The 11,413-nt window shown below is 37.5% G+C and overlaps 2 protein-coding genes across 2 annotated transcripts; one reads left to right on the forward strand and one right to left on the reverse strand.

Annotated features, from left to right (window-relative positions):
- The first annotated feature begins 39 nt into the window (after nt 1-39).
- Nucleotides 40-4,263, forward strand: LOC146451608 (uncharacterized). Its single transcript, XM_085099023.1, has one exon. It carries the CDS (start codon nt 40-42, stop codon nt 2,524-2,526), a length of 2,487 nt encoding a protein of 828 aa, XP_084955149.1. The 3' UTR covers nt 2,527-4,263.
- Nucleotides 3,140-11,412, reverse strand: LOC146451609 (UPF0462 protein C4orf33 homolog). Its single transcript, XM_085099091.1, has 6 exons — nt 11,297-11,412; nt 9,704-9,893; nt 8,203-8,260; nt 7,726-7,777; nt 5,178-5,371; nt 3,140-4,410 (listed from the first exon to the last, which is right to left on the reverse strand). The coding sequence occupies exons 1-6, from the start codon at nt 11,303-11,305 to the stop codon at nt 4,317-4,319; spliced, it is 597 nt and encodes a 198-aa protein (XP_084955217.1). The 5' UTR covers nt 11,306-11,412; the 3' UTR covers nt 3,140-4,316.
- Nucleotide 11,413: the final 1 nt, after the last annotated feature.

Consider the following 11,413-nt stretch of genomic DNA (forward strand, 5'->3'; position numbering starts at 1 on the left):
TGCAAGGAACCTGCGGGTTTTTATGTTGTTTATTTACCAATGTTTCCTCGATTTTTCTGCAGGCTTCGTCACATAAGAAAGATATGGATGTTTTCTATTATCTCTCTGGCATCAGTCGTGGTGACAGTGTTGATTTACCAAGTTTTGTTTCTGGACGAATCGAAGTTTCTTACTGAATATCAGGATGAGTATCGAAACTGGAATTCACTCAAAGACTGGCCTAAGGTATTGCGTTATAAACTGATCCAAGCTGTTAGGAACAAAACGTCTTCATCATGCCCAAATCTTTCTATTCACGGAAAGCGTGTACCTGCGACTTCGGCAATCTGTCGATTGCCAGTAGTGCGAGAGGATGCTTGCTCATTTGCAAAATCCCTCTTCACGGCGGATCCAATGAAAAATGGTTGCAACAGCTCCCAGGTGAATTTGTGTAAAATTGAGAAAACCCGTCAGGGCACATCCACGAAGGTTGAATGCCATACCACGTCATGTGGCTCATCAGATATAATTTCAGTGGGCGTCATCAATCCACACGACGGTTCTCTTGGTTGGCGACACTTTTCATTTCTTCAGGATGTCGAGAAAACACTGAATAATTATATTCAAAACACCCCTTCACATGAGTATTTCCCATTTGCTTTTCTGAGATGTGATGAGTTCTGGAACCCAACAGCCAAGACTCAGTTGTTTATTCTGCCACCTAGGGGAGCAACAGCTCACAAAGTGCATGGACAACTCAAAGAAAAACCAATAAACATTAACATCATTTTAATAGATTCGGTCTCTAGACCTCACTTCTATCGCTCACTCCCTCAAACTGTGAAGACGTTTAGAAACATAAATGCTAAATCATCAACAAGGGTGCTAGATTTTGAGCTTTTTCATGCCATCAAACACAGAACTTTTGAGACCATTCATGCCCTTTTTTCTGGTCAGCTTTTGGAAGATGAGCAGTTCGTAAACCCGATACCGGTAAAGGCTGGTGTCATGTTTGACAAATTTAAATCCTTGGGGTATCAAACACTGTGGCAGGAAGACATGTGCTGGACGTATGAATGGGGACTTGTTAGAGACTTCAAAGTTATGAACAAAAGCAGACCTTTTATAGAAGTATGGCACAACTTAACTGCAGCATTGAAGAACAATTCCATTGATTTCACAGGAATAACTCACTCAAGCTGTGAAGTTTTGAAGGGCCTTGGAGTTCCAGAGCTTTTTCATGGTCCTGCGAAGCTTTGCTATGGAGGAAAGCACTACCACAGCCTCTTTTTACAATTTCTGGACACCTTTCTCGGGGAAGTAAACCCTGACCCAGGAAAAAAGCCTTTGTTTTCCTTTTCCATGTTAAATGTGGGGCATGAGGACAGTGGTTTAAGAATTCAGACATTTGATACGTCACTGGCAAATTTTGTGAAGACTTTAGCTTCTGACCCAAATACTCTGAGTATAATACTTTCGGATCATGGGAACACCTACGGTTCTTTTCCCATGACCATGGAGGGACGGTTTGAAATTTTTCAACCGCACCTGTTCATGATAATTCCAAATCGGATTCAAAACCTGCTTGGCAAGGATAAAATGCTAGCGTTGATACAAAATCAGAAAAGATTGGTGTCTGTTGTTGATTTGCACCATACTTTGATGACATTTGCTGCAGATATCAGTGGTGAAGCACCTGTGAAAGAAAATCAAGGTCTGCTTCAGTTAGTCTCAGGAAACAGAAGCTGTGAGGATCTCGGTCTTCTCACCTCCTCTCTTTGCATTTGTCAAGGATGGGAAACAAAAGTCCATACAAACTCATTTCATTTTATTGTTGCTGAGTTTGCACTTGGTAAACTTAATGAAAAGATTCAAAGTCAGTATCTTGGAAACTCTCGGAGAAGTAGACAATTTTCAGGGTTCGGATCTTGCGAACGACTCAGAGGAGAAAGATTTGAAAATGTCAGAGAAAAGAGAGTTGGTCAAATTCTCACTATAACGCTAGACATATATGTACAACGTCAGGAACTGTTTTCAGTAGCAGTTCAGGTTATCAGTGGAAGTGTGTTTTTAGATATGAGACTGATTCATTTTACCAGGTTCAGTAAATATGGGATTTATCGGACTTGTGCAGACAAAGGAGTTGATATCAGACTCTGCATCTGTAAACAAACTTTGGGTGGCAACAGTTACTCATCTACTCATACTACAACCAAAGAACCCCCTTCACCGGATTGGCAGCATTATGGTGATGTTTTTCATTCTTCAACAAGAGCAGACAATATGCATGAGAACTGCCTCTTCGTCCTTTCAAGAGAATACAACAGTGGTGTGATATTGGAAGTTGCAAACTCTTGCAGTTTTGTGCTGTACACCACTGAGCTTCATCTGTCGCTTAGTAACATGCAAGTGTCAGAAAGGGTCCCTCTTACAAAAGAGGTGACACCTGGTACAATCCACTTCCTGCTTGCTGTCGTTCAGCTTGATCCAAATGTCAGTTGGACCTGGAAATACACAGTCAATTTTGTATGGAAGATGTTAGGTTGAGACAAAATACATTGTCATAAGACAAAGACAATGCCACGGGAACAAATCTACAGACTGTGGCCATTACCACCTAGAATGCATTTCTTCAACAGAGTACTAAAGTGTGACATCACAAATATTTGAATTTTTGAAATTTTTATTTATTAAGATGTTTGCAAAGAGCATGATGAAAAATGCCTACTTGCTAAAAATCAGCATCTTATTGCAATTTGGGACTGAGATATTGGGACATTTGTGTTCCATTGACTCCATACAAATCCTTCTAATTTTGTCTCTGTTCTAAAGGTTTAGAATGGACAAAATTACAAGGATTTGTATGGGGTCGTCCAAGCATAACAATACTAATATCTCACCCCCAAATTGCAATAAGAAGCTGATTTTTGGCAAGTAGGTTTTTTGATAATGCTATTTCAAAACGTCTCAACAAATCTCACGATTTCAGGAATTTAGTTTCTGTGACGTCATCAGTTTAGTACTCGATTAAGTGCCACCTTATTATTGACTGACCGAAGTAAGCCCCATCCTTTGAATCCAATCACCCACACCCATCTTCTCCCGCAAATCAGTCCAAAATAATTATCAAAAAAATTGACTTTTGCCCTGTAGCTTAACATATTCAGATTCTGAGTCGCACAATTTAGTTGAGACTGAACATGATCCTTAGGCATGGCCATTCAAATTTTAAAAAGTTCTGTGAACAGGAAAATACTGCTAAAAGGAGTACAGTAGTGTTGACAGATTGTTATGAAAGTTTCTCGAAATTCTAAAAAAAATTGGCACATTCGTAACAACCACAAAGTCTGTCAAGCTTGGATTAAAACTTGGTAATAGGGTATTGGGCTTTAATAGGGAGACCACAGAAATATTGAGTAGGGTAAAGGGAATAATATTATGGTTTGCACATTAGTGTACACACAGTTATTATAAATATTTATTATTATTTTTTCCACTTACATGGAGTTAACACATTTAATTCAAACTTAGTCTTCTTGTATGTAAGAAATCAAGTGTTAATGGATATTCAGTGAATGTAAAAAATACACGGATTGAATGCACCGGGCAACTATTTTAAGCTTGTTTAAATGTTACGATACGCCAGCATGACAGTATTGAAATGCAAATCACACATGTATTTGACACCTGATTTCAAGTTTTGGAATATTGATTAAGATGGCAGTTTTTTTGAGAGTGTCAGCTTGACTTGATCAAAATCTGCTATGCTGCTCCAGCAGTGTATTTTCTGAATCAGGTTGACTTTTATTTTATGAATCTGCCTTTAATCAGCTGTTAAAATGTATGTACAACTCACACTCCAATCCTGTCAGGTCAACAAATTGCAGCATGTAAACCAGCTTAACAAAAGTGGACAGCCTCACACTTTTTTTCAGTCATTAGAAAAACTGAAATACTTTCTGACTCGTAAAAAAGAAAATATGCTAGTTTTGCACCCCAAAGTATGTGTAAGACATAGAAACATTTTTCATCCTTTTTCATGTACTGCCCATTAGCACACATCCCTTTACAAGTTTGAGGTTTTCAATTTTACTTGAATACTACAGAGAAAACATTTTATTGAACAAAAAAATCAGGGAAGGATTTTTGGTTTCCCCTTTAGTAGAAAGTTTGTTTCAGTCTAAAGAAATGTTACAAAGTATTAAATCTTTTATTAACTTGTTTGTAATATATGGAAGTTTATTGTCTGGCTTTGAAAATAAAAATTGTTGTCTATCTTTTTAATAGCTTCTGCATTATTTTATAATTATGTTAATTTTTATTGTTCACTGATTTCTTTAAGTCTTGGTCCAATATGTTGATACTGGTTGTTTCCATGAGGCAGGAAAAAGTGCATTAAAATTAAAATCCTTGAAAAACTGAAGACGATGGCTGAAAAGGAAGAGAAAAAAATCACTTATTAATATAATTTTAATATCATAAGCGATAAATGTTCGGAGAGTTTTTGTAGCACTTGTCCCTTGCTATTTTGGAGTAGCCAAATATCTGTACTGACCAGTAGGTGTTGAACCTCTAAATGAGGAAAAATGTCTTAGATGCTGCTGTTGCTGCGCGACATCCAAATTGTTTAAAAATATTCAGATAGCTTATGAGGAGACATCTGTCATGAGTGTCTCCTTTACCAAAACTGGAAGGAAAAACAACATCAGTTCTGTAATGCAGGCTGATGAATTGACAGTCTTGTTGTAATTTATTGAATGTCAAAGACCTGTAGAAAATGCTTCCACTTGTTATCCTTAAAATTAATTTTAAATATAAAATTGACCGACTTGCATGGCATAATTAGCAGCTAGTTAAAACTGAGACAAACAGGATTTCATGTGACCATTATGTAACTGGAGTCAGACAAGTTTCAGGTTGCATGAACACAAAGTATGAGAATCATCTTTTTTCATGCAAGAGGTGAAACATGCCAAAGCGTGCATTTATTGTTTGCTATTGAATTGCCAGTGACAATAATCACGTAAACAAATATTTTTTTAGCACATGCATGTTTCATTTTCGTTGCACAACTATCTCCAAAGAGGCTTTCTCTTACAGTCTAGGAAGAAGACGGCAGGTCACATCTTCCAGTAAACTGAATATTTGTTCATCAACTTAGCCATTTTATCACGTTCATTCTTGAAGCAAAAACTTACAAGTCCGGGGTGTTAAATTCCTTGGTAGCTGGGTAAAGCGATTCATACCGCCTGCTGTCCCCTGACCCATGGATGGCATATGCATTCATCTTTGTCACTCCAGGAGGAAAGTAATCTACTGGAATGATGGCAGTTCCTGTCCACGTTTTATTTACATCATCTTTTGAAGCTGTGTAATTCAGGGGAAGTTTATCCTAAAATGAGGGTTAATCCAGAGACAAATGTTAGACTTTGTTTGTACTAAAAGTATACTTTCATTTTTATGAATACAGTAGAACCCCGGTAACTTGAACTCGGATAACTTGAACTCCCTCGCTAATTCTAACTGAGTCTCAATTCCCTTGAATTTGACCCAACTTTTCAGCCATTTTTACTCGGTTAACTAGAACTGGATAACTCGAAAACCCTGCTAACTCGAACTAAATTTTGTTTCCATTGATCAAAATTTACCCTGATAACTCGAATTTCTGCTTATTCATTTTTTGTGCCTAAGCAATAAGAACTTTACAGATAATAGAACGACCCCAACGCAAAAGGGAACATAAATAAATTTATTGAGTATTACATGTATTGTTAAATGTATTACTTTCTTGTGAAATAATTTTAATTGGCACTGTATTGTATACCGAAGTGCTGAAAATCAATAAAATATTAATTATTAACCTCGAAAATTGAATATTTTAATCGACCCCGATAACTCAAAACCCCGCTTAAACTCGAACAGTTTTTCATTTCCCTTCAGAGTTAGAGTTACTAGGGTTCTACTGTAATTAATAAAATAAAGTAGTGACCAACATCCAATTTCTCCTTGTAATATCAGTACTAATGATCACATTTACCAGTCATGAAAACAAAGGATATAATCACTAAGATGAAATGTCAAATTCTTCCAACTAGTACCATAAGAAATATATTGACAAAAGTGAGCAGAATGTACATGTTGTTATTAGGGTTTAATAAATTTAATAAAGTCTTACCTTTAACTATAAAGAATTGCGATAAAATATTTCTCAAAATTATTTTAAGATTAAAAAAATAAATTTGCTAAAAAAACAGCGACGTTTCAATGTCAGCAAAACGTCATTATCAAGTCAAAATATGTTTGTAAGTTGCAGTCTATAAATACTAAAAAGAACAATAGGTGATTAAAAAAGCTGTAACATATATTTAAGAAAAAAATATAGGATTAAACAAAAAGTTTGGCACATATATGGAGTCTGTCTGGATATTTAAATTGGGCTTGAGATTCTTGACGAACAGCATTTCAAAGACTTAAAACAATCAAATTTGCCCTGGCACTTTCTTTAAACTGTAAATTCTAAAAGGTTGTTGTTACCGTGAGCTTCTAAGAAATGTCTACTGATTGCCAAATTTTTGTGCTCAGCAATGTGTTGATGAAGGTGTCAGGGCATTGCACAGATCACATGAAAAGTGGTGAACAACACACTGCTTATTCACAATAAATGAACAGCTTGATTTCTGCCCCAGGCTAAGATTGCGTAACGCTTCCGAGCCACTTTTAAAATTATTGAAGACTAATAATTAGTTTTCCATAATTTTAAAGATCAAGTGGCCGCTAATGTAATTGGTGAGGAGAGGTAAGACATACCTCACCTCACCAATTCAAATAAATACTGTTTATTAGTTATAAAATTATGGGAACTAAAAGCAACACTGCTCAGTAGTTTCAGTAGGAATGCTTCATGTATATGCTGTGGTTTAAAATTTTTCAGACCAGTGTTATTAATTTTTATTTTCCTTTGTGCAGTATTCATTACCGTAATCTGTGACAAAGGAAAATAAAAATCAAACTGGTTTGAAAATTTTTTAATGAAACCAAACAAATTTTGAACCACGACATATTTTTGTTTGGTACATATCATACAGGCAGCTGTTTGTGGGAACCTGGTGGCATGTATTGTAGGTTAAAATGATTTCAACCTAGGTTGGTTTGTGTTTTCCTTTGTTAGGGTTGGGTAATTTACATCTGAAACAAAGGAATATACAAATCAACCTAGGTTGAAATGATTTTAACCTGGGATTCATTTTAACCTACAACAGCAGTCTATGTGAAAGTTGTACCTGGAATCCACACACACTAGACCATTCTGTCATGACATCATTATCTGAAGTCACAGATATTTTAAGCCATGTAATTCTTATATACCTGCCAACTCTCACGCATAATGCGTGACTCTCACGCCTGGGGACTAGAGACATCGATCTCACGCATCAAGGACAATATCTCACGCCTGACTCATAAATCCAGGCGAGTTGTTCTAAAAAATCTTCATTTCATTTCAGATTTGTTATGTATATAACAATAATCGCAAAAGCTTTCAAATGTCTACAATCCGTTTGAATCGTAAGTGTTCAAAGGTTGTCGGAATATCGTCGGACATTTTCGGCAATGTTCGGAAGTCTTCGGAAAATCGTTGAAAATCTTCGGAAGTGGCTCGGACGTTTTCGAAAATCCCGGTCATGACGTGGTAAAAATCTCATGCGTTTCACTCAGAAAAAGTTGGCAGGTATATTCTTATGATCTTACCTTGATCATATTTCTTGTGCCATTAAGGAGAAGCACAAGATGTTGGCCATGGCTGTGAAAAAAAGAATGAGAACACTGTATCTGCCGACTGTAAAGTTTGGTTTTATTTTGTTATATTGTCCTTAGGGTAGCTCCAACAGTACTTCAGCATGATTAGTGGATCATGACCGTAAGAACTAATTTCAATTGATTAGTGGATCATGACTATGAGAACTAATTTCAATATTTATTGTTAAATTTATAAACTAACAAAGAAAGATAGTTTCTATAGGGCTGGGCCATTATATATGGACAATGATAATACACTGCCATAAATATTAGACGCTAAGAGACATCCCCCATGCTTTAAATTAGGGTAGAGAAAATGGTCAAATTTGTTTGGCTCATTTTTTGCAGTGACTGGTTCATGAACAAAAATTAGTTCCACTGGTAAATTATATATAGTCTGCAGACATTTAAAAAAAGCAATTTACTTACGGACAAAACTCAACCTCCAGATACTTATCTTCAGCTCCAAGGAAGAAAATTTCAGCTACTGAAATACAAAACGGAATGCCAAGCCATTAATTATCAGTGCAAAGTCAATTAAATCAAAATGCAGCAGTTTTATAATTATTGAGACAGCAAGCTAAGGCCAACTGGCTATCTACTACTGTCTACGTGTACTAATAATTCCCAACTGAAGTATCATGAAGACCAAAGGGTCTAATTCAGATAGTTGATGTAGTTCCACAAAGTATCCACACCCACCCCGTAGGTCATTGGATATTTGAGGGGGAGGTAGGGGTGTCCCAAAAGCCAAATCAGGGAAAGTTTAAATTAAAGCTAAACTAGAATTTCCAGAGAGGCTCAGACCAAAAAAATCTTTACTTGGGACTGGCGGAGAGGATATTTATTAGAACCTACAAGTGAACACAATTATTTGAATTTAACTAAACCCTTTATACAAGGTAGGTTGGGCCAAGTAAACACACCCCATCAGTCTTGCAAGCTAGGGTTTTCATATACACTTACTTATCAGAGTCACTATAGGCATACAGTTAGCTTACTTTAAAGCTCAGTGAAGATCATTTTTGTTCAGGTACCCATTTAAAGATAGGGGCTACTCCCTAGCCTGTGTACAGCCGCCTGCTCTACATGGGCGGCTGTACACAGGCTAGCTACTCCCCTCTGCATAAGCTAACAATATACAGTGCATAAAAACGGGATAATTTTGGGTTAATTCTTAAGAAACTGTGGTGCTGCACTGGTGGGGAGTAAAAATGAATGTTTTATCAACAGAGTTGATAAAGAAATGGGCCGCAATAAAGAGATTCTAGGGCTGGTGTCTCAAGTGTTAGCCCTTCATCAGAGCGTGGGTTGTGTGTGGTTTATATAGATAGCAGCTCCTACAATATTGGTGGGAGCATAGTAATGCGGAAAACAAGAATAAATTAGAAAAAAAGAATTTTATTTTGCTGCCTCTGGGGGGATTAAGAGTGCCAATGTGGATGATGAATTTTTGTTCTAAACTTTTGCGGCTTCATGAGATAGAGAAATGCCACAGACTACGTTAGGCAGGTTAAAGTGTCAAGCAACTGTTTTATGAGAATGATGTATTAAATCAGTAAATGACACAGGTATACCCTGAAAAAAAATCCCCCTATCAGGAGTGAAGAACAACAAGTTTAGAACAACAAGGAGTCAAACCTAAGACCTTCCGATTACTAGTTTGGATGCTCTACCACTGAGCTACAGGAGACTCGTGGGAGCTAAGGCCATTAAACTAGCTTCATGGAACAAACATCCTGCATACTGCACCTGCTAGGATTGGAATGTTGACCAATGTGTGGTATATGTGCAATAAGGTAGGGGGGGGGGGGGGGCATGAGCATGGTCAGTTGAGCTGTTTAGTCTGAAATTGGGTCTAATATTAAAGAATATTCAATACTCCAGAGTAGGTATGGTTGAACCTAATGTGAGAACATATAAGACTTACCTTCATATTCCCACAGTTCAGGGCAGGGACTTCCTGGAGGTGCTGGGGGAGGTCCTGGATCATTAAACAGAGGTCCACTCACATCAACCTTAACTGAGTCCTCATTTACTGCACTGACAATAAACTGCACAGGATTGTGGCCAACCACAGGGTCCCCATCCCATGTTGTTGTAATGGCAAACTCAAATTCCTGTGGAAAGAAACATGCTGATATATGCAAATTTGAAATGTTGTTTTGTTACATGCTGAGCTGTGGTCCACTTTAAGTGGGCCAACAGCCCACTTAGCCTCAGTACCCACTATCCACTTATTATATAATATTATTAATGTATCAGTCAAATCCAAGAGCGTTCATCTCCCCCCCACCCCCTACTATTATGGCAGGGAATTTGACACAAAACTTAGCCTGTCTGGTTGGGCATTTGACTTCTTGCAATGATTACTTATTGATTATATATGTTGTATATATTGATGCAAAGTTTACATTTGAAGCGCACAACAGTTTGAATATTAAATTTGAAAATTACACGACTTCAGGAGAAAAAGGGCTACATAGTCTACAGGATGTGCCGCTGGATAGGGTATGGTTTTTGGCCCTTCTGCCCTGAACAGGGTATATAATTTCAAGCGAGTCTGTCCTGGACCCATCCTAGACTGGGTATGGTTACAAGACTGTCGTTGAGTATTTGGCAAATCCGAAATCAGAGATGCTTGAATTTATTTTAGTGAACAAATTTAATATGCTTCATGTCGATTAAGTCTGCACCTAAGGTTCACCTCTGTTAATGCGAAATTTTGGGATTTTTTGCCATCACTTCTAGGTAATTATGTATTATTTTATCTGTTTTGATTGGTGTTGGTGTTCAATGCGAAGAACATCACGTCCGGTAAGTGACAGTGGGCCTTTAAATGCATAATTTGCCAAAAAACACTTCACAAGAGCTAGATGTTGCCCTTTGTCCTAAATAGGGTCTTAAAAAAGAGGGTGTTGTCCTTTACAGGGTAAGTATTTAAGGCTATGTTCGTCCTAAACAGGGTCAGGGTTTCAAACCCCCAGCAGCACCCCTATACCCAAACATGGGTCAAGTACCCCCCCACCCCTCCGAAAATAAGACAATGAGAAACTTTGCCTCTGAAGAAAGATAAATGTTAAGCGTGGATTTGCTGCCATAACAGTTTCTTTTTAAAATGCGTTATTGTAGCTAGGGTTCCACCATTCGCAATTACCTTATAAGCTTTTTGGCAGAGCTTGAAAGGACCGACTACATCACCATTTTCTTCGTTTTGTTGTAGGTTATCCTTTACGTATGCGTTTGCAGTGCGGACTTCTTGCAACGAACTTGACGCTTTGTGAAACCCTAACAGGTGTAAAACTACTAACAGAGTGGGGAATTTGACCACAATTTTACAGCAAATTCAAATACCCGGGGGGGAAGGGGGTTCTTGCATTTCACCGATACATAACTTATAGGTTTTGCAGCCCTGTTTTTCGTTCGATTCCTCTTGTCATTCAAAAGACTAATCGATCTAGTAAACACAGTTAGAAATTAAGGGAAAAGACAACATTGAGGGGATATAGTGGCAAATTTGTACCTTTTTCATTCCAGATCGACTGATCAGCAGTGAAAGTCAGTTTTTACGATTTTTTATGCTCCAGCCTCACTTTCATGTTACAGCAAACCGGAAGTACAGTGCGCTTCTTAATTGTCC

Source organism: Pavona decussata, unplaced genomic scaffold (genome assembly GCF_977016875.1).
Source record: "Pavona decussata unplaced genomic scaffold, jaPavDecu1.1 SCAFFOLD_386, whole genome shotgun sequence".
Taxonomy (NCBI): Eukaryota; Metazoa; Cnidaria; class Anthozoa; order Scleractinia; family Agariciidae; genus Pavona; species Pavona decussata.